Source organism: Ostrinia nubilalis, chromosome 19 (genome assembly GCF_963855985.1).
Source record: "Ostrinia nubilalis chromosome 19, ilOstNubi1.1, whole genome shotgun sequence".
Taxonomy (NCBI): Eukaryota; Metazoa; Arthropoda; class Insecta; order Lepidoptera; family Crambidae; genus Ostrinia; species Ostrinia nubilalis.
Genome location: NC_087106.1, coordinates 13,925,298 through 13,949,797, shown reverse-complemented (window position 1 = coordinate 13,949,797; position 24,500 = coordinate 13,925,298). Strand labels below are relative to the sequence as shown.

Genomic DNA, 24,500 nt, shown 5'->3' with positions numbered 1-24,500 from the left:
TGTCCGTAATTTTACCAAGATGTTCTAAGGTCACAGTCAAACGAATTTAGGCATGATTTGCTGGTTACTCTTACTTGTATATGATAGCCTAGTACTTCATATTTCTATTATTATGAAATTAATACTTATGTGTCAGTAAAGTGAATTCCTAAGTAAAATGAAATCTTCATAAACATTAAAATATCAAAAAACACTGCAGCAAAATATGGTTCAACTTAAAAATGTAATGTTTTACTGAAGTGTATTTCAAAGAGATACATCTCACATAAGCGAACTAAGATACAAAGAAGTCCAGTTGGATATCGCTCAAAGTGAAATCATAAGAAAAATGGCGTACAGTTTCACATAGAAATGTTTATCTTAGGTTCTCTCTACAAAACAAGACACGTACTTGTAGTGTGATGTTAAAGGATTGTTTGTAATAAAGTGGGCAATAAATAAACGTAATCCAGCAAAAGCGGTTCTCCGCGTCTTCGTTCTCGTAGATAACGGATTTGCTGAGGGTAATACGTTCATTTATTAGCTATTTATTAGAGAATGCTTATTATTAGGCACCAAAATTTTTTTATAAGTAAATAAATAATGAATTGATTCCATCAAAACACGAACAAAGGTTTCGGAAATATCATGAACATCAATATAACCTTAACTTTGAACTCTTCCTATGTTCTTCTGATTAATTTCGTCGCGGGTCCAATGACAGTTTAACTTTCCCCCGGGACAAACTTGACGTTCACTGGTTGGGTTTTTATTGGCGGTCAAGCTATCCTGGCTACACAGGAGTTGCAGATGTGGGAACGAGAGATGGGAATAGTCCCGTAACATCAATATAATTTATGACCTCGAAAGAAAATCGTACACAATTTTGTTTCATTTTCAATAAATACACCAGACTTTATAAGCGTACTTTTCTCAACCAGTTAAAATAACCCTCTTTATTTTGCGGTGGAAACAAGCCAATTCATCAAGGAAGTTTCTAAAAAACACAATTTTAGTCTGAAAGCACTGAAGGCCTTTGCGATGTGCATTGTGCAAACCAACGCTGCACCGTTTATTAATATTCACTCTATGCGCCAGAGTAATTTCTCTGTGGATGACTGTCATCATAGCACAGAAACATGAAACAGTCCATTTGTGTCTAGACCAGCTGATTGACCTGTATTTTTTCGTTTACTTCTCTCATCTATGTTTTTACGTTCTTTGTTTATTTACAAAAAATATAAATGTGTTATTACCAAACTGCAATTTTTTTTCTGTTGCGAAAAAAATCCCATACCTAATGCTTTTTAAAAAAAATTACACTTCAATCTCTGTCTCAGAATAAAAAGTAAATAATTAAGTTTCTCTTTCGTCTCTGAGTCTGAATAAAAAGTATTTATTTTATTTTATTTAAAAGCACTCTTGAAGTGTCTTTATCCAATTAATTGGCTGCAAGTACATTTTGACCTACATTTGACAAGCACCATGAACTGGCTTATTTCTTTGGACTGTGTTGCAAGAGCCTGTGTCCTGCTCGCAATTTAGACACGTAATTAGTGGAATGCTTTCGAATGCGCTGCGCATATAGTGCAGCGGTGGTAATGTAATATGAAGTACACTATACAGGGTGTTAGGTAAATGGGTATATGAGCCGACACTAGCCCATGTTAACATAGGCATATAAATGGTATAGTGAAGTCAGAAATTTGATATCATCATTTTATTTTTTTTAATTTTCATACAAAATATTTTTTATAAAATCCGATTTGTATGTAAATTAAATTACATCGTTATAGTCACGGTTAAAGTTAGGTGGTGCAACTCAGCCTTAGTGTTTTATCAATCTAAGTATCGACAGCAAAGATACAACAATTTAAATAAAATGTGTCAAACGGTAAAATCATTTGATAGATAACAATTTGTTGAAGACATCCTATCGTTTGGTGGTAGTTGACTGAAATATAAAAACACATTTTTGAGTTTCATGTCAGCTTCTTATTTCAAGTCTCTCATAAGATCTTCCACAGTCCAAATGATAAAATAATGTCACCCAAAGGATATATCCACTTTGTCTGTAACAAAGTGTTTCATTTTCCAAAAGTAATTTATGGCGAACGGAGCCGCGTGCGAATGTAGGTTCAGTTACACTGTAGATTTATCAGTATCTGTTATTGGCGGGCATTTTTACCCTGAAAGGAGATACCCCTTTAAGATGCCATTGAATCCCTCTATAAATCAGTATCAGGCGAAGAGTATCGTCGCCACCCTGTACTATGTGAGAGTAAGGCGATAGAGATAGATCGCCCGACTTGATAGTGCCGTGGTAAGGGAAGTTAAATAAAATGTATGTTAATTAAAATTTATTTTAATATTCTTGCTATTTTTTAGTACGTAGCTTCACAAATATGATATGTACTTTGAAAACGTCACTTGCATGCAGATTTTAATATAATTTCTCAGAAATTCAGAATTACATATTCCTTTCAGTTTTATTTGTAGCTTTATTTGTTTGTTCTGAGCGATGTTGCCAACTCTGCTTTAGCACAGAGAAAACTATTATAAAATAAAAATAAATGCTTATACATTAATTAAAATCCTTAATCTTTAAGTTCATAATTTTTTTTCTTTGCGATTCTACATTCTTTAAAATCTGACCAAATTTTCAAAAAAACTACCTAGTTCTTTGTTACCCGACTGTGCCAGAAGGAGGGTTATGTTTTAAAGGTAGTGGTTAACTAGCTACATAGATGTAAATAGTCATTTTAAGTTAATGTATTATTATAAAATTTATTCTCTGATAAATAAATAAATAACATTCGATGTAAATAGTGTAAATAAATATACTGACTTTATTAAGTCCTTCTGTTATGACAATTCCCACGAGGTTTCATTTACAAGAGCGCGGACCGCATCAGTATTGCACGGCGCAGCGCATCCGTCTCTTAATATCATGCTCTGTTATTACTGTGCTCCTGGTATTTTTCTTTTTGCTCGTTCTAGGATGTTGTCTTATTTATGTTTATTTATAGCAACATTGCAAGTGGTCACGTATCTTTGTACTCCTAGTATCTTCTATCCGTTTCTGTTAACGTTTTTAGCTGATTATTTTTCTTTTCTCTCTGTGGCGCTGGAGTAAAATATTATATCTCTTTCTTTCTCTCTATTATGATGCCAATTTTTCTGAAGTCAGTTTCAGTAATATGTTTTATTTTGTGTATATTTGCTTGTCGTTTATCACAATAATAAAAGGCTCTCTAAACTGACTTTTTCCTCGTTTTCTGATGTTGATTTTCTCATAAATTGTACTTCAGTAAAATAAAAGCATTTCCTTAAATATGAACGCACGCATTTCTCTCGAGGAAACACTTTAAGAATTAAAACGGCGAAATTAAATTGAGAGGCAATTTCAAGCTTTTCTCTTTGTAAGAGGATTTTACGGCGGCAGACGTTTTAAATACCTCTCCAGTGAATGCAGTGGATGCGAGTAGACTCGAGATGGCGCCGTCCGCTGGCTTTAAATAAAACCCCCTGCGAATGCTAATACCCTGGTACTTGTGACTGTAATTTTGTGCAATGATAAAATCTGTCAATTAACTTCCTTTGGAGTTTATAATTAATGAATAAAATTGTAAAAAACATTCATTTTTTGTTAAGCGGCCTTATTTGATGATTGATGGCCATTGGGACTGAAAAGATCTCGAGTAGCGATCACGGGCCAGAAGACGTAGGGTGGGCAGGCCTCTCACTAGGTGGACTGACGATCTTGTGTAGGTCGCAGGAAGCACCTAGGTGCGGGTAGCGAAGGACCGGACGTTTGTGGAAATCTTTGGGGGACGCCTTTGTCCAGCAATGGAAGTAAGTTAGTCAGAGGAGCGAGCAGTTACCGTTTTCGTAGTTTACAGTTTTAGACAAGCCTTTTGTGTAAGTAAAAGTTTTGTTAATGGACACCCAACAATTTTTCAGTGAAGGCCCATTAAACAAGACAGCGCGTCGGTAGTTGCGTGAATGGGACCGTGAAGCTGTCCATTCACGCTACTACCGACCCGCTGTTAGTCTTGCGACAAAAGTAACAAAGCGATTATCCGCACGCGACCCGCACTGTTTGCCCACTTGTCGCGGCGCGCGGTCAGTTGTGCAATTAACTGCCAGGTGTCATGCCGTCGCAGGGCTGCCACGCTTCAAATGTGACAGATCAGACTAAAACATGACCAGAGTAGGTAATGTTTAAACCAAAACATTTTCTCCTTGTGAAATAAAAAAGGATTAAAATTTACTGTGTGCTTTGAGCTTTTACTGAGAGAATTTACTGTGGGTTTGAAATACCGAAATATTTTGAGATTTTATCACCTTGATAAATAAAATTCCATGACCAATTGGTTGATTGTGCGATCAAGATAAAAAACATCAGACGTTTGCGTATTTTGTTGCTTATTCTTATTATCACACTGAATATTTCTTATCGCTTTTTTTATATTTTAAATGTTAATCAGTGCTTACCCTAATCCTTAAGGGTTTTAACAGATCTTGGGACGTGCCACGTTTCCTAAATTAATTGGTATTCCTGAAACTAAAGCTTTCTGGTGAAGGTCTTATCGTGGAACCGTTAACACTTTTCTGAACCTTCATTAGGATTATTCAGGTTAAGAAAATAACTCCAGTAATTCTAGCATCATGCTGCGTATACAACGTGTCCCAAAATTCAAGGATAAGCCGGCGCCGCAGGATGGACATAGTCATGACTACTTTAGGAAAAATAAGGAAAAAAATCTATCTCAAGTATTTTTTAAGTTACACAATAAATTACGATATTCTTCGAAAATTGACACCCCTTATGATATTTTACATTACCACGACCACCATTTTTCAAATATTTCTGTTTTTTTGTTTGTATCGGCAACTTAAGTAGTGTTGCTGTCCACCCCAACTCTTAAAACCCCCAGAATCCTTGCAGTTTTTACACAAAAGTTAATCAAAATATGTTATTTCCTTAAAATTTTGAACGATTTTTACTTTCACTCCACTTTGACTCATCGTTTTGTAAAAAAAAAGTATGAACACTACTGCGGCAAGTTTTTTATAAAGTTGGCGCAACTATCCAAGATTCCAAAATGGTATGATACTCTAAGAAACCTAGTCGCAAAAAAAAGATATGCGTACCATTTTTACAAGCACTTCGCTTGTTAGTAAGTATGGGATAAATCTTGCAACTGAATTTAAAATCAGTTCTCCTCAACCGATTGAGCTGAAATTTGGTATACTTATGTAAGTACGATGAAAATGCAATATTATGGTACCATTGAGCTGAATGGAGACTGGAGGTGGCCATAGGAACTTTTAAACGAAACGGCGGAATTGCATCTAGTTTGGGTTCGTTGGATTTGTCTTTTCGAGCACTTTAGTGCTAGATGATGTCCAGGGTCCTGATGATGAAGTCAATTATAATTTTCAAACGAAGTCAAGCTTGTTTTTAAAAAAGTTTTTTTTATTACAACTTTATTTTAAACTTTTTAGTTGTTTCTCAATCTCATGGCGCAAGTGCTCGGGAAGACAAATCCAACGAACCCAAACTCGATAAGCTTCCGCCGTTTCGTTTAGGAGTTCCTATGGCCAGCTCCTGCCACCTCTTGACTTCATCATCAGGACCCTGGACATCATCTAGCACTAAAGTGCTCGAAAAGACAAGTCCAACGAACCCAAACTAGATGCAATTCGGCCGTTTCGTTAAGAGTTCCTATGACCACCTCCAGACTCCATCCAGCTCAATAGTACCATAATATTGCATTGTCATCGTACTTACACAAGTATACCAAATTTCAGCTCAATTGGTTAAGGAGAACTGGTTTTAAATTCAGTTGCAAGATTTATCCCATACTAACTCAAGCGAAGTGCTTGTAAAAATGGTACGCATATCTTTTTTGCGACTAGTTTTCTTAGAGTATTATACCATTTTGGAATCTTGGATAGTTGCGTCAACTTTATAAAAAACTTGCCGCAGTAGTGTTCATACTTTTTTTTTACAAAACGATGAGTCAAAGTGGAGTGAAAGTAAAAATCGTTTAAAATTTTAAGGAAATAACATATTTAGATTAACTTTTGTGTAAAAACTGCAAGGATTCTGGGGGTTTTAAGAGTTGGGGTGAACAGCAGCACTACTTAAGTTGCCGATATAAACAGAAATACACGAATATTTGAAAAATTGTGGTCGTGGTAACGTAAAATATCATAAGGGGTGTCAATTTTCGTCGAATTTCATAATTTATTGTGTAAGTAAAAAATAATTGAGATATATTTTTTTCCTTACTTTTTCTAAAGTAGTCATGACTATGTCCATCCTGTGACGTCGGCTTATCCTTGAATTTTGGGACACGTTGTATATGCATTTTTCTTTAAAAATATTTTGATATCCGGAATTTTAGTAATATCAAGTAGCTATCTGAAGAATAACCTTGTCATTTTGACATATTTCCTATACTGAAACTGTCAATGTGCCAAATTTATTCTTCAGTTAAAGTTATCCAACGATTGAAAAATCAGCCCTTAGTCAAATAAAATACATTGATCACATTACTTGAAATGTGTCAACAATACACTATAGTTATGCTAGGCTTATAAAATTTTATAGTGTGACCCACATCTGAGCCGTCCGTCCCAGAGCTGCATGTCTAAAGCTATAAATAGAAAATAAACCTTTTTTAAACCCCCACAGCGCTATTTCCATCTTATATTCACGGCAATTCTCACGCAAATAAAACCCGACACTTACCAGCCCTATCCGGCCGCATCGCTCCACCGACGCGGGTAATGACCGCTCAGCAGATTACCGTGCATGGGAGGCTTTATCGTGCATGCAGTCCTGTGATCCTGGTCAGTTACCACTTTTATCAGATGAATGGGACGGCGCTACGGCATTGTGTGCTATCCTTGTCATTGTCTGTCTAAAAAAAAAGGGGCGTAGACGCTTGTAAATAGACATTTGCGTACTTGATCAGTCGAATGCATCTCATGCTATACTGGTAACAAAATTTACTATGTTAGAAACGCCTTAGCGTGGAATGTTATTGTTGGCAACATCGAATAAAAATGTATATTTTTTACTCTAGCAACTAAGAACTTCTTGCCTTCTTGCTTGTGTGTCTGCAACAAACGTGTAATGTGCTATTACTTGAAAGTCGTCAATAAAAATTGTGAAATTCATCAGCGCCTATAATTTTAGAATAAAGAAGCCCTGCTCTTTACATTGGTCCTTCGAGAAGAAAGAAAATCAGTGTCCTGTCTGCAATTCTTCATCAGACGGAAACTGCAAGAAATTTTTCAATTCCTGACAGTTGACGCCATTTTTTTCGAGTACGCGTTCACACTATGCGTTCACATACACATCACGAAAAAAGTCAAGCAAGTATCCATCAAGTGTCAAGTTGGCATCCACTTCATTCATCACTCAAGAAGTGAAGCAAGACGTCAATACCACATACGTGGAGGAAGGAACGAGACGCAAGACGCAACATCCGAGCAAGAGTGAACGCATCATCAACACTTCGTTCGTCTCGGCGTGCTTCGGTCGTCGCTTCGCGCTCATTCGCCATTTTTTCCGGTCACGTCACTTTAAGCTTCCATCTTTTTTATCAAATTTAATTTTGAAGTTAATGTTTTAATATTTATGTTAAAGTACCAAATTGATCGTATAATAAGTTGTAATAACCAAATTCTTAGCTTCGTATTGTGAGCAATGTCTGAACTGAAAACATTCGTGGCCAATCGCGGTCACGCGAAGGCTTCAATATCTAGGCTGAAAAATGCTTTCGAATACGAAGCATTCCTCAAACTGCCCTTAGAAACCATCAAGGCGAAAAGGCAGCGCCTTGTAGAGGTATTTCAAGAGTATGAGCGTTTCTGTGTACGTATTGCCATCCTTGACCCGGAAGATGCGGAAGATATCGGTACGGTGGAAGATGTATACATAGGGTTATTGGGTAATTTGGACTCAATAATAAATAGATTGTCCTTGGTAACATCTGAGCCCACATCTTCAAATGGCTCGAAGCCGTCAAACGTAAAGTTGCCTCCAATGGATCTGCCAACTTTCACAGGCAAGTGTACTGAATACCATCCATTTATTAATCTTTTTTCAGCTTTAATCCACAAGGATTGCTCACTGTCTCCTGTACAAAAATTGTATTACCTAAAAAGCACTCTCAGTGGTGAACCTCATGCACTCATCAATAATTTGCCGCTGCAAGATGAGAGTTATGCAGAAGCTTTACAACTTCTCAAGAGTAGATACGACAATAAAAATCAGATCATACAGGGGCATGTGCAATCTCTCTTGGACATTTCAACCATCACAAGATCAAATTCGGTTAACTTACGATCATTCATTTCAGACATAAAGCAGAACTTAGCAGCCCTGAAGAACTTAGATGAGCCTGTGAACAGCTGGGACTCATTGCTCCTCTGTATATTGTATAAAAAACTAGATGTTTTGACTAATCGTGCATTCCAAATGGAGCGAGATAGCAGCGCTATGCCTACAATAGATGAATTTCTGAGCTTTTTAGAGCGCCGATCCCTCTCATTGGAGAACACTGACAGTCAAAGGCCATCTCAGAGAGTGGTCAGCAATGTAGCAGCTACCACACCTACATCAACATGTTTATACTGTAAGTCTGCACAACATAAACTTTATAGATGCCCAACGTTTCAGCTTGCACCCATAAAAACCCGCTTGGAGTTTGCTACAACAAACAATGTCTGTTTTACTTGTTTGTCCAAACACAAGCGCAAATGCAAATTTCACTTCAGATGTACTATCTGCAAAAAAGAGCATAATACTTTATTGCATAATGATGATTTGCATATTTCTCCATCTGTTTCATTATCAGCTGCTACCCAGAGCCAAGTATTGTTACCCACTGCACGAATCAAGCTTATGGCTCAGTCGGGAACCATAATTTATGTCAGGGCCCTGCTGGACAGTGGTTCACAAGCATCTTTCATCACACAAAAAGTTGTTGATTTGTTACAAAAGGCTCCTACAACTTCCAATACTAAGATCATTGGCATCACCAAAAAGGAACAGATCATTGACAAAACTGTTAATGTAGATGTGCATTCTACAGTTTATCCATTCAAAGTAAATGTAAACTGTCACATTGTCAAAGCTATTACGACCAAATTGCCACATACTAAAATTGATTTGTCGTCCTTTAAATTTCCACCCAACTGTAAACTTGCCGACGAAAACTTTAGCACGCCTGGTGATGTGCATGTGTTACTTGGAGCTGATATTTTTTTCCAGGCCCTGCTAGCATCTGAGCCAGAGACTTCTGTCACAGGACAAGTACCTGCAACTTCTACATCTGTCAGCCCCGAGCAACCTTCTATTGTGAACACCGCCTTCGGGTATATCGTCGCGGGCAGCAGTAACTCAATTGTAAATCAAAAACAAAACCAGGTGATATCTTTATTTTGTAGAGAATGCGACAATTCAATTAGTAATCAACTGAATGCTTTCTGGGACTCTGAGAAGGTACCGGAGATCTTCCCAGAACAATTACCAGAGCATGATTATTGTGAAAATCTTTTTAGGGAAACAACAAAGCTTGAGAACCATAAGTATCAAGTCACAATGCCCATTAAGGTGCCACTAGAGCAAGTTAACTCTGAATTAGGACAATCGTTTCATTTAGCGCTCAATAGATTTCTGAATCTGGAAAAGAAACTACACAGAGATGAAGTTCTCTTTTGTGAGTACAAAAAGTTTATAGACCAATATGTTGATTTGTCACATGGTTCTTATGTAGATATAAGCAGTTATGACTTGTCCAGGGATCCTGTTTATTTTCTCCCTCACCATGCTGTCATTAATTTGGATAGTTGTACCACAAAACTTCGTGTAGTATTTGATGGTTCCATGCTAACTGAAAAGAAGGTGTCACTCAATAACATGTTGCTCAACGGTCCTGTAGTTCAGAGTGATTTGTTTGATATATAAAATAAACAATATTCTAAAATTATAGGCGCTGATGATTTTTGACGACTTTCAAGTAATAGCACATTACACGTTTGTTGCAGACACACAAGCAAGAAAGCAAGAAGTTCTTAGTTGCTAGAGTAAAAAATATACATTTTTATTCGATGTTGCCAACATGGTGGCGGCCACAGAAACAATATGTAATTCTAAAGAAACAAACTAATTAGGTACATAAGCTTAGTTAGTACACATTGGTTCAGTACAACAAAAAAAACTTAAACAATATTGTATACAATGTATATCATGTATAGAAAAGAAAAACAAACAATAAGATCTAAATTACTGTAAAATGTTACACTTCCAATGGTAGGACACATATTTTGGTTATAGACCTAGAGTGAGTATGAGAGTTTGCGGTACGCACTTCGACAGCACGCACTTTGCCATCCTTTCCAGGAAAGATATTAGTAACACGAGCCATAGGCCACTCTAAAGGAGAGGTGTTGTCGTTCCGTAGGATTACCAAACTACCAACCTTCACATTAGGCATTACTGAACGCCACTTAGGTCTGTTTTGCAATAAATTAAGGTAATTCTTACTCCAGTAACTCCAAAAGGATTGCTTCATACTCACTGTAATTGACCAAAATCTAAGAAGGTTAGTGGGAGTACCACTAACATCGCGCTCAGGATAAGTACTGAGCGGCGCCCCTGTAAGAAAGTGACCAGGAGAAATGTATGAGAAGTCACTCGCATCAGCAGTTACTGCCGTGAGTGGACGCGAATTCAGCACAGCCTCTATCTCGACCAGGACGGTATTTAGCTGTTCGTACGTGAGCAGCGCTTTGCCGACAACACGCTTCAAATGATACTTTGTACTCTTTACGCCACTTTCCCATAAACCTCCAAACGTAGGACTATAGCTGGGAATGAAGTGAAAATTTATACCTTTTTTCGAAGCGAATGCTTGTACATTATGCTGATGGCTCTGAGAAGAATGCAAGGTATAGAACTCATCCAATTTGTTCCTTGCCCCCTTAAACGTCGTGCCGTTGTCACAGTAGACATCGCTGGGCAAATTCCTTCTTGCAATAAAGCGCTTGAAGCACGCGAGAAAGCACTCGGTTGTCAAATCTGAGCAAAGTTCAAGGTGGATAGCCTTCGTGACGAAACATACGAATAGTGCAATGTAACCTTTTCCAATGACGGGTTTCCTGATGCGACTGTTTTTTACGGCAACCGGTCCAGCGAAGTCTACCCCGACCTTCTCAAACGGGCGGCATGCGTTGACTCGTGCTGAAGGCAAGGAACCCATCAGTTGAGTTGCTGCAGCGGCTTTCAATCTGTGACAGGTTACACATTTATGAATAACCTTTTTTACAGTGCGCAATCCATCAGGAATCCAAAATCTTTGTTTGATAGATGATAAAACCAGACTTTGACTTGCATGCAGGAGCATAATGTGTTCATTCCTAATAATCAATTCGGTGATAATCGATTTTTTGGGCAATATTGCGGGGTGCTGATTTGCATAGGGAAGTAATGCATTTTGTAGCCGACCACCGACCCTAATAACACCGACACCATCTATAAAAGGTGAAAGTTGCATCAAGCTACCTGTGACTTGTTTGCCAGATTGCAGAGATTTAATTTCATCTGGATAAAATTGATATTGTTCATGCTTCACTATCAACAGCAATGCATTGTCAAGTTCATCTGCGGTGACAAATCCTTTCCTTTTAACAGAGTTGGCCCCTATATTATTACAAAATCTAATGACGTATGCAAGAATTCTAGTCATTTTGTTTATACTCGAATACTTTTTTAGCCCATCAAAAATACTGCAATGAGTATCAACAGTTGTTGTACAAACAATTAAACTATTGTTCTTTTTTAATTCAGGTAGCTGTATCTCAGTTTGAGGAACTGGCAAGAATGCATAATTTCGATCATGCAAGAACGAAGGGCCTTGCCACCACGAAACATGGTTTTGTAGTTCGTGTGGTTGAATACCTCTGCTAAGACAATCTGAAGGATTATCACTGGTGTTAACATAATGCCACTCATAGCTGTGTGTGAGTTCCCCTATCGACCTGACTCTATTTGCGACGTATGTTTGCAACTGAGTGACGTCAGTTCTCAACCAGGCTAATACAATTTGCGAATCTGAGAAGAAATGAGTATCGTTGACTAAGAATTTTTTAAGTAACGTACCTTTTACTTTTTTAGCTAGCGTAGCCAATAATATCGCAGCATTCAGCTCAAGTTTAGGCATGGTAAGCTTTTTTTTACACGGATTTATACGTGACTTCGAACAAAGCAAATGCATATGAACGTTACCTTGCTCGTCAATGGAACGCAAATATAGGCAACACCCGTAAGCTACAGAAGATGCGTCTGCAAATCCTATAAGCTGAATGCTTACTGCATTTATTGGTTTGACACATCGCGGGATGTTAATGGTATTCATCTGTGAAAGATTTTTAACAAATTCAAGCCACATTTGACGAATATTGTCTGGAGGAGTGGCGTCCCAGTCCGAATCAGAAGCCCATAGCAGTTGCATAATTACCTTTGCATGAACAATCATCGGTCCTATCAGTCCCAAAGGGTCGTAAAATTTGCTGATATAACTTAATATTTCGCGTTTTGTATCATGTAAGCTTTGGTAAGGCTCCGGACATGAGCTTGCAAACACATCCTCTCCAGTATCGAAATTAATACCTAAAACTTTGATGTAATCTCCTTGCAGATCAGGCTTTACAGGCTGATGCTTGTCTTTAGGTACCTTTTCCAGTATTGAGCTACAGTTGGAGGCCCACTTGTGAACCTGGAATCCTCCCAGGGCGAGAAGATCTATAATTTCCTCCTGCATTTTCAACAATTCAGTTTCAGTGTTAGTGGTTGGGAGCATATCATCTACGAAGGTATTGTTCTTAAGTATTGATGATGCACGTGGATATAAATCCTTATATTTATCAGCAAGATCTATGAGACAACGCGTAGCCAGGTACGAGGATGACTTGAGACCATAGGTAACAGTGTTTAACTGTATACATTTAATGTGGTCGTCTCGTGACTCACGCCAAAGTATGTTTTGCAAAGATCGTTGCTTGGGATCTATTTCAATGCATCTAAACATTTTTGTAATATCGCATACAAAATACAACTTTTCTAATCTGAAAGCTAGTAAAATTTCAAACAAATCACTCTGAACTACAGGACCGTTGAGCAACATGTTATTGAGTGACACCTTCTTTTCAGTTAGCATGGAACCATCAAATACTACACGAAGTTTTGTGGTACAACTATCCAAATTAATGACAGCATGGTGAGGGAGAAAATAAACAGGATCCCTGGACAAGTCATAACTGCTTATATCTACATAAGAACCATGTGACAAATCAACATATTGGTCTATAAACTTTTTGTACTCACAAAAGAGAACTTCATCTCTGTGTAGTTTCTTTTCCAGATTCAGAAATCTATTGAGCGCTAAATGAAACGATTGTCCTAATTCAGAGTTAACTTGCTCTAGTGGCACCTTAATGGGCATTGTGACTTGATACTTATGGTTCTCAAGCTTTGTTGTTTCCCTAAAAAGATTTTCACAATAATCATGCTCTGGTAATTGTTCTGGGAAGATCTCCGGTACCTTCTCAGAGTCCCAGAAAGCATTCAGTTGATTACTAATTGAATTGTCGCATTCTCTACAAAATAAAGATATCACCTGGTTTTGTTTTTGATTTACAATTGAGTTACTGCTGCCCGCGACGATATACCCGAAGGCGGTGTTCACAATAGAAGGTTGCTCGGGGCTGACAGATGTAGAAGTTGCAGGTACTTGTCCTGTGACAGAAGTCTCTGGCTCAGATGCTAGCAGGGCCTGGAAAAAAATATCAGCTCCAAGTAACACATGCACATCACCAGGCGTGCTAAAGTTTTCGTCGGCAAGTTTACAGTTGGGTGGAAATTTAAAGGACGACAAATCAATTTTAGTATGTGGCAATTTGGTCGTAATAGCTTTGACAATGTGACAGTTTACATTTACTTTGAATGGATAAACTGTAGAATGCACATCTACATTAACAGTTTTGTCAATGATCTGTTCCTTTTTGGTGATGCCAATGATCTTAGTATTGGAAGTTGTAGGAGCCTTTTGTAACAAATCAACAACTTTTTGTGTGATGAAAGATGCTTGTGAACCACTGTCCAGCAGGGCCCTGACATAAATTATGGTTCCCGACTGAGCCATAAGCTTGATTCGTGCAGTGGGTAACAATACTTGGCTCTGGGTAGCAGCTGATAATGAAACAGATGGAGAAATATGCAAATCATCATTATGCAATAAAGTATTATGCTCTTTTTTGCAGATAGTACATCTGAAGTGAAATTTGCATTTGCGCTTGTGTTTGGACAAACAAGTAAAACAGACATTGTTTGTTGTAGCAAACTCCAAGCGGGTTTTTATGGGTGCAAGCTGAAACGTTGGGCATCTATAAAGTTTATGTTGTGCAGACTTACAGTATAAACATGTTGATGTAGGTGTGGTAGCTGCTACATTGCTGACCACTCTCTGAGATGGCCTTTGACTGTCAGTGTTCTCCAATGAGAGGGATCGGCGCTCTAAAAAGCTCAGAAATTCATCTATTGTAGGCATAGCGCTGCTATCTCGCTCCATTTGGAATGCACGATTAGTCAAAACATCTAGTTTTTTATACAATATACAGAGGAGCAATGAGTCCCAGCTGTTCACAGGCTCATCTAAGTTCTTCAGGGCTGCTAAGTTCTGCTTTATGTCTGAAATGAATGATCGTAAGTTAACCGAATTTGATCTTGTGATGGTTGAAATGTCCAAGAGAGATTGCACATGCCCCTGTATGATCTGATTTTTATTGTCGTATCTACTCTTGAGAAGTTGTAAAGCTTCTGCATAACTCTCATCTTGCAGCGGCAAATTATTGATGAGTGCATGAGGTTCACCACTGAGAGTGCTTTTTAGGTAATACAATTTTTGTACAGGAGACAGTGAGCAATCCTTGTGGATTAAAGCTGAAAAAAGATTAATAAATGGATGGTATTCAGTACACTTGCCTGTGAAAGTTGGCAGATCCATTGGAGGCAACTTTACGTTTGACGGCTTCGAGCCATTTGAAGATGTGGGCTCAGATGTTACCAAGGACAATCTATTTATTATTGAGTCCAAATTACCCAATAACCCTATGTATACATCTTCCACCGTACCGATATCTTCCGCATCTTCCGGGTCAAGGATGGCAATACGTACACAGAAACGCTCATACTCTTGAAATACCTCTACAAGGCGCTGCCTTTTCGCCTTGATGGTTTCTAAGGGCAGTTTGAGGAATGCTTCGTATTCGAAAGCATTTTTCAGCCTAGATATTGAAGCCTTCGCGTGACCGCGATTGGCCACGAATGTTTTCAGTTCAGACATTGCTCACAATACGAAGCTAAGAATTTGGTTATTACAACTTATTATACGATCAATTTGGTACTTTAACATAAATATTAAAACATTAACTTCAAAATTAAATTTGATAAAAAAGATGGAAGCTTAAAGTGACGTGACCGGAAAAAATGGCGAATGAGCGCGAAGCGACGACCGAAGCACGCCGAGACGAACGAAGTGTTGATGATGCGTTCACTCTTGCTCGGATGTTGCGTCTTGCGTCTCGTTCCTTCCTCCACGTATGTGGTATTGACGTCTTGCTTCACTTCTTGAGTGATGAATGAAGTGGATGCCAACTTGACACTTGATGGATACTTGCTTGACTTTTTCCTATTTATTTTCTGATCCTGTTTATTTTCTCCCTCACCATGCTGTCATTAATTTGGATAGTTGTACCACAAAACTTCGTGTAGTATTTGATGGTTCCATGCTAACTGAAAAGAAGGTGTCACTCAATAACATGTTGCTCAACGGTCCTGTAGTTCAGAGTGATTTGTTTGAAATTTTACTAGCTTTCAGATTAGAAAAGTTGTATTTTATATGCGATATTACAAAAATGTTTAGATGCATTGAAATAGATCCCAAGCAACGATCTTTGCAAAACATACTTTGGCGTGAGTCACGAGACGACCACATTAAATGTATACAGTTAAACACTGTTACCTATGGTCTCAAGTCATCCTCGTACCTGGCTACGCGTTGTCTCATAGATCTTGCTGATAAATATAAGGATTTATATCCACGTGCATCATCAATACTTAAGAACAATACCTTCGTAGATGATATGCTCCCAACCACTAACACTGAAACTGAATTGTTGAAAATGCAGGAGGAAATTATAGATCTTCTCGCCCTGGGAGGATTCCAGGTTCACAAGTGGGCCTCCAACTGTAGCTCAATACTGGAAAAGGTACCTAAAGACAAGCATCAGCCTGTAAAGCCTGATCTGCAAGGAGATTACATCAAAGTTTTAGGTATTAATTTCGATACTGGAGAGGATGTGTTTGCAAGCTCATGTCCGGAGCCTTACCAAAGCTTACATGATACAAAACGCGAAATATTAAGTTATATCAGCAAATTTTACGACCCTTTGGGACTGATAGGACCGATGATTGTTCATGCAAAGGTAATTATGCAACTGCTATGGGCTTCTGATTCGGACTGGGACGCCACTCCTCCAGACAATATTCGTCAAATGTGGCTTGAATTTGTTAAAAATCTTTCACAGATGAATACCATTAACATCCCGCGATGTGTCAAACCAATAAATGCAGTAAGCATTCAGCTTATAGGATTTGCAGACGCATCTTCTGTAGCTTACGGGTGTTGCCTATATTTGCGTTCCATTGACGAGCAAGGTAACGTTCATATGCATTTGCTTTGTTCGAAGTCACGTATAAATCCGTGTAAAAAAAAGCTTACCATGCCTAAACTTGAGCTGAATGCTGCGATATTATTGGCTACGCTAGCTAAAAAAGTAAAAGGTACGTTACTTAAAAAATTCTTAGTCAACGATACTCATTTCTTCTCAGATTCGCAAATTGTATTAGCCTGGTTGAGAACTGACGTCACTCAGTTGCAAACATACGTCGCAAATAGAGTCAGGTCGATAGGGGAACTCACACACAGCTATGAGTGGCATTATGTTAACACCAGTGATAATCCTTCAGATTGTCTTAGCAGAGGTATTCAACCACACGAACTACAAAACCATGTTTCGTGGTGGCAAGGCCCTTCGTTCTTGCATGATCGAAATTATGCATTCTTGCCAGTTCCTCAAACTGAGATACAGCTACCTGAATTAAAAAAGAACAATAGTTTAATTGTTTGTACAACAACTGTTGATACTCATTGCAGTATTTTTGATGGGCTAAAAAAGTATTCGAGTATAAACAAAATGACTAGAATTCTTGCATACGTCATTAGATTTTGTAATAATATAGGGGCCAACTCTGTTAAAAGGAAAGGATTTGTCACCGCAGATGAACTTGACAATGCATTGCTGTTGATAGTGAAGCATGAACAATATCAATTTTATCCAGATGAAATTAAATCTCTGCAATCTGGCAAACAAGTCACAGGTAGCTTGATGCAACTTTCACCTTTTATAGATGGTGTCGGTGTTATTAGGGTCGGTGGTCGGCTACAAAATGCATTACTTCCCTATGCAAATCAGCACCCCGCAATATTGCCCAAAAAATCGATTATCACCGAATTGATTATTAGGAATGAACACATTATGCTCCTGCATGCAAGTCAAAGTCTGGTTTTATCATCTATCAAACAAAGATTTTGGATTCCTGATGGATTGCGCACTGTAAAAAAGGTTATTCATAAATGTGTAACCTGTCACAGATTGAAAGCCGCTGCAGCAACTCAACTGATGGGTTCCTTGCCTTCAGCACGAGTCAACGCATGCCGCCCGTTTGAGAAGGTCGGGGTAGACTTCGCTGGACCGGTTGCCGTAAAAAACAGTCGCATCAGGAAACCCGTCATTGGAAAAGGTTACATTGCACTATTCGTATGTTTCGTCACGAAGGCTATCCACCTTGAACTTTGCTCAGATTTGACAACCGAGTGCTTTCTCGCGTGCTTCAAGCGCTTTATTGCAAGAAGGAATTTGCCCAGCGATGTCTACTGTGACAACGGCACGACGTTTAAGGGGGCAAGGAACAAATTGGATGAGTTCTATACCTTGCATTCTTCTCAGAGCCATCAGCATAATGTACAAGCATTCGCTTCGAAAAAAGGTATAAATTTTCACTTCATTCCCAGCTATAGTCCTACGTTTGGAGGTTTATGGGAAAGTGGCGTAAAGAGTACAAAGTATCATTTGAAGCGTGTTGTCGGCAAAGCGCTGCTCACGTACGAACAGCTAAATACCGTCCTGGTCGAGATAGAGGCTGTGCTGAATTCGCGTCCACTCACGGCAGTAACTGCTGATGCGAGTGACTTCTCATACATTTCTCCTGGTCACTTTCTTACAGGGGCGCCGCTCAGTACTTATCCTGAGCGCGATGTTAGTGGTACTCCCACTAACCTTCTTAGATTTTGGTCAATTACAGTGAGTATGAAGCAATCCTTTTGGAGTTACTGGAGTAAGAATTACCTTAATTTATTGCAAAACAGACCTAAGTGGCGTTCAGTAATGCCTAATGTGAAGGTTGGTAGTTTGGTAATCCTACGGAACGACAACACCTCTCCTTTAGAGTGGCCTATGGCTCGTGTTACTAATATCTTTCCTGGAAAGGATGGCAAAGTGCGTGCTGTCGAAGTGCGTACCGCAAACTCTCATACTCACTCTAGGTCTATAACCAAAATATGTGTCCTACCATTGGAAGTGTAACATTTTACAGTAATTTAGATCTTATTGTTTGTTTTTCTTTTCTATACATGATATACATTGTATACAATATTGTTTAAGTTTTTTTTGTTGTACTGAACCAATGTGTACTAACTAAGCTTATGTACCTAATTAGTTTGTTTCTTTAGAATTACATATTGTTTCTGTGGCCGCCACCATGTTGGCAACATCGAATAAAAATGTATATTTTTTACTCTAGCAACTAAGAACTTCTTGCCTTCTTGCTTGTGTGTCTGCAACAAACGTGTAATGTGCTATTACTTGAAAGTCGTCAATAAAAATTGTGAAATTCATCAGCGCCTATAATTTTAGAATAAAGAAGCCCTGCTCTTTACAGTTATTTAATTAACTATTAAATCCTAGAAATAATTATACTAGGCTAGAAAATAAAAACATCGGGGTTTCAATGCTTTAATATTTGAATTTACTTATAAAAATATTGTAAGTAAATATTTTGAAGAGCCAGTTGAGAGTGCTGATCATAATTATTCTGAGAAAACTTTACTTTGATACAAAGCCAACAAGTTTTATGAAGCTACATTCCAGGAATGAACTGAATAAAAATAAACTATTTAAAGTTTTAATATTATTGGAACGTGCATTTTATAAAGGTAAAAGCAATATAAACGTTTTCAGAGCTTTATTTACGGCCGCGGTTCATTGCTTGATATTTATTTGCCATCGCTCTGCAACGATTTATTTTGTTTTTTACATAAAACAGGAAAATTACCTTTTATATTTTGTTGTTGATTGGTTTTGTTTGTATCCTCGGTTTTATTATTGTTTTAAAAATGAAATCGATGTGGGTAGAAATATTTATACTTGACATAAAGTATTGAAATGTTTTTGACTAACGGTCCCCAAACATTAAGCAATACATGGTCAATTTATTAGCTCTCCTTTTTCTCATAGTCTCGTATATTATAACTTACTTTAATAACTCGAAAAACATTGGTAAATCAGACCTCTATATCAGGCGAATGCTGTAGCATAAAATTGATACCGCAACGATTCAGTTGACCCCGTATGTTGTATTGTATGTTATTAATTAACATAACAACGCGTCAGACCTAAATGTTTACAAAATCTATTGAAAATATGTTTGTGTCAATATTTGCCGTAAACTAGCAGAACATAACAATTCCACCCTCATTGTCGTTGTATTGTATGTTATTAATTAACATAACAACGCGTCAGACTTAAATGTTTACAAAATCTATTGAAAATATGTTTGTGTCAATATTTGCCGTAAACTAGCGGAACATAACAATTCCACCCTCATTGTCGTTCCGGACGCAAAGTGCGCAAACGAATTTGTTAATTGTCGACAAACAACGCTTGGCCGAGTTTTATTTCGCGAAATTCCATTTACGACTGAGGCATTGTCCCGTTTTGTGGCGCCTGAAAACAATAAACTTGGCACTTTTTAAGACCGCCATTAATATGAATAATGCAAACGGTTCACCCTCCTGAGCGGATGTTTACGTCTCTACTAACATAGTTGCCGTCTCTCTCGATGCCACGCCCTTTTCTGTCCCCTATTTGTGATGCGTCCTGCGATGCAACGAACTCCTCGTGCATTATGCCAGCCTGGTACTTTCCAAGAAATGTCCCTACTGCTCTTTTGTTTTAAGAGCATCTTTAATTATTTAAAGGAGGAGCTTTTTATGAAATGGGCAGTTAATGCCTCCTTCTTACAAATACCTGTCATAAATTATTTTTTGCCGTATAGTCGATAGTGGTATAGGCGGATGGGGGCCGTTTGTAGGGCGATCCATTTCGATACCCCCTCCATCGATCCTATCCGTCCTGGCAACCTGCTTATATTTCATACTATCCTGGTACTCGCCAAGACATGTCAACGACATCCTTTTGTTTCTGTTAGTCTCAAGAATCCAACCTTCCCCATGAATGGCCCTTTTATTTCTTATTTTAATAATCCAGTTTTATAGCTATCCCTTTCCACTGGAGCCCTTTAAACTCAAAATATCCTTTCTGAAGTATGTTGTCCTGGTATGCTAAGCGCATGTTACTAAGCAAACTTTTCCCACGGGATCTTGTTTCTTTTGAACGGGCTTCCCTTCTGGGAACAGATGTGCGTTTATGAAAAAAGTTTTTTATACTCTGTTTTGTAATATAAAAACTGTATGATAGCCCAGCTATGATGAACGTATAGTGCGTGTCCGTAAGAAATGGGTGATTATATGAAAATTCATATTAATAACATCTACTTAACTACCTACTTCTAATCATCAAACTAAAACCTACCAGAAAGTTCCACACGCACCCAATTACAGGGCGCCCGTAGTGGGCCCGCGGCCTATAATCAAACACCTTTGTAGCCGACATCAAACCTCGTCCTCGTTTGCTCCCAAATTAAATTATCGTAAACCCAGGCTCATTGCCTGAGATTACCCGCTTCGTGTAGGGGGCGCCAGTGTCTAAGTTACGCGAGACGGCTTGCAACGAGTTGCTTGATAAATGTTAAGGTACACATTCTCGGTACTAGCACGAAAACTTACTATTGAGCAAAATACATAGTAGCATGTGTCTCGAAACATTGGTATTAATAAGCATCTTTCGACTAAACGTAAAAAAGGAGTCGTTATAGTAAAAAGGGGCAACCCTTCCGAGTGTTGCAAAGTAAGTAACAACTTATTCACCGGGCTACATTGATGACGTCACGGCCCTAACAATGCAGCGTACCGGGTCGGGTACTAGGGCAGCATAGTTGCGTGGTAGTGTCGGCAAATTGCCGCAAATTGCAACGAAGTGGGGTCGAGTAGTCCCCCTCGAGCTAATTCACTCGGCGCGATTTAATGCCATTGTCGAGGTACCCAGTGAGTACAATAAAATTTACTCCTGTGTGTTTCTGCTGCCCTGGTCATTTTATGGGGAGTCTGGCGAAAGTTACCCATTAATTCATGATAAAAAAAATAACTATTTTTTTTATCATGATTTTATTAATTCATGATCAAAAAAATAACTATTTTTTTGATCATGAACCATTTCATACACATATCGCGTACACACGTAACAATACATCATACTCAAATGGAATAAAGATATATTGTGTTTTTATAATATAACCGATATTACAATAAATCACTAAAATAAGAATGATATCTCATCTAAAAAGAATAATACAAAATATTTTTATCTATTGAAACAACATTTATCTAAGTAAACGTTACATATCTTATGCCGAACGAGACTATAAATCTTTAGTATGAGCAGTCCAGTGCTTACTTTTCATGGTAACAAACTAAGCACATTTATTTCGGCAGGCATTCTACAAATCATTCTAAATCACTGAATATGGTCTGTGGGAAACAAATCACAATAATATGAGCGTATTCGTTCATATTTATGTTCCCAAAAGGTAGTATTTATGTGGGTTAAACTCAGTCACATATGAATCTCTTACAGTAAAAATAACAGATGTCAACGATATGTCTCCCTAACGAAGGTTTTGGGGGAAAAAATACTCGAAGACACTTTAATATTTTAGCAAAGAGATTGCTATGCCACATCTTATTGATTGGTTATTACAAAAGTAACAAAACAATATCTCTTAATAACTGCGGTGGATAGCGGTGACTGGATTTTCCTGCAGATTGTGCTATCATGACCGTTTCCGACGGCCGATAATGGTGGCTCATCATATCTGTCGTGAGGCCTCGTTAGTTCGAGGTGGTGACAATACCGGACGCAAGCTTAATTGCCCCGTCTGTGTCACAGTTTTACAATGTAACGCGAAAAGTGCTGAAATTCGTGACAACTTGTAACAAACCACACACGGAGGTGGTAGAAACAGAGTGGATTGTATAAAATCGTCGATATAGACTATAGACAAGTTGATATGATTGACATTAACCATTATTAAAATGTCTTATCGAATAGAGTCGCTTCTCAAACTAAATTTCGTGGATTCGAGTCCCGCCTTAAGCAGTTCGACTTTTTCAAGTTGTTTATTACAAAAAAAATCCACTTACCATTTCTTTCGATTGCTCTAACTATTATTCTAAGAGTATTGGTTGTTCTGTCCAATTTATAACATTCTTTTACTAATTGTATTTGAAGGTGTATGCGTAAGGTGTGTTTGCATAAATAAAATATTTGTATTTCTTACTTCTCCAGCTTGTGTAGTTCTACAATTTTACGTTTAAAACTACAAGAAAATTATTACACTACTCGTAGAGACAGTCGAATACTTTCCAATCGAAAAATTCTTGGAAGATATAACATGTTTAGGTCTTATACAGTGTGAGTCACGTTAAAGTGTACATATGAAAATAGATAAAAATAGGTCTAGTTTCATCTATTTTCATATGTAGGTACACTTTAACGTGACTCACACTGTATTTTTCAGTAACCGTGCACAAGTTTGTGTGTATAAAAAGCTGAATATTACTTACTTGATTTGAGAAAAACACTCAGTGTTTCACGTAGTTTCTAAAATTGACCCATTTTCTTCTACTCTATTGACAAACTATGTACCACAGTTCATCATAAAGTCGCTCGTCTCTACATTTCCCGACTCGCGGCAATATTATAGTAATTTAACTTCTTGCAGATGAAAATCCCCGAGACTTCTTATTTGAAATGGAGCATAATTACCACCCTTACATCCCCGTCCCCTTCCTGCTCTTTGAGCAAGGGTTGTTCCAACAGGAACGTCCCGATTGAGTCTTCCGAGCATCAGGTCAGTTGCTCGCTCCAGACATCTTGCGATTAAACGTTTGATGGTTTTTTGTTTGAATTTTTACAATGGCAAGAACACAATGGGACCTCGAGCTTTGATGTGACTTTGAGTATAAATGTTTTATCATGTCCTTTATGAACAAGATGGGAAATGTACAATTATTTTTTACAGTTGCTTAGGTTTTGTATTAAACTTTTGTCCTTGTTTTTTTCGCAATTCAAATACTGCTATTTCTTTGATCTTTATGATTTTTGTCTTTCTGTCAATTTAATATTAAGTTTGACTTCGTATCTTTTTAGTAACCAAATGACATCAGTCACGGCACGGTTCTTCTATCTAAACTAATTTAATTTGGGTTTTAATTCTAAACGTTGGTTAAGTTAATTCGTTATGTTTACATTGTTTCCAGTATTCTTATAATAAGACACTCTAAATTCCCGTTCAGCCACTGTAATGTACCAGGCGAGCAGAAACGAACAGATCACATCGACGAAATTACGGGACGCCTAATGACCGCCCCCGGCTAATGTGCGCCATTATAGTGAACCGCTTGTTTATTCCGATTCATCTTTGTATCACTTCTGGGGTCCTGGTATAAAAAAAATATTTTAACTAAATAATAAACTTACGAAATATTTATAATAATATACGAGTATGTCCCTAGTCCTAAATAACATTTACCATTTTGCCCTTATTAAGTCTGACACCGTACATAATGCAATAATCAGACAACTTACATAAGAATAAAAGCAATATTTTAGCACAATTTAAAGTATTCCAAATTCAAATACGTAGTAAGAATCTCTACATAAGTCATTTATTGTCACACACATACACAACAATTAATCTTGGATATTATTCCTTTACATGGCTTTAAGTCAAGATGCATGTGTTCGATGCTGTAAAGCAATTTAATGTTGATTACTGAGTCTTAAATACATACCCTCACCTAAATTACAGACAAGCTAGTATTCTGTGGGCAAATACCCTCAGGCAAAGACACAATTCAAAG

The 24,500-nt window shown here is 37.8% G+C and overlaps 3 protein-coding genes across 3 annotated transcripts in view; 2 read left to right on the top strand and 1 right to left on the bottom strand.

Moving 5' to 3' along the window:
- The window catches only part of LOC135080989 (neurobeachin-like), a 737,070-nt gene that overhangs the window by 322,882 nt on the left and 389,688 nt on the right, over nucleotides 1-24,500 (top strand). The gene's annotated exons all lie outside the window — the stretch shown is intronic.
- LOC135081359 (uncharacterized) lies at nucleotides 8,003-9,938 on the top strand. The gene is made up of 3 exons (XM_063976079.1): nucleotides 8,003-8,066; nucleotides 8,361-8,636; nucleotides 9,275-9,938. The coding sequence occupies exons 1-3, from the start codon at nucleotides 8,045-8,047 to the stop codon at nucleotides 9,289-9,291; spliced, it is 315 nt and encodes a 104-aa protein (XP_063832149.1). The 5' UTR covers nucleotides 8,003-8,044; the 3' UTR covers nucleotides 9,292-9,938.
- On the bottom strand, nucleotides 11,927-15,107 carry LOC135081219 (uncharacterized). Its single transcript, XM_063975966.1, has 3 exons — nucleotides 15,044-15,107; nucleotides 14,474-14,749; nucleotides 11,927-13,835 (listed from the first exon to the last, which is right to left on the bottom strand). The coding sequence occupies exons 1-3, from the start codon at nucleotides 15,063-15,065 to the stop codon at nucleotides 13,819-13,821; spliced, it is 315 nt and encodes a 104-aa protein (XP_063832036.1). The 5' UTR covers nucleotides 15,066-15,107; the 3' UTR covers nucleotides 11,927-13,818.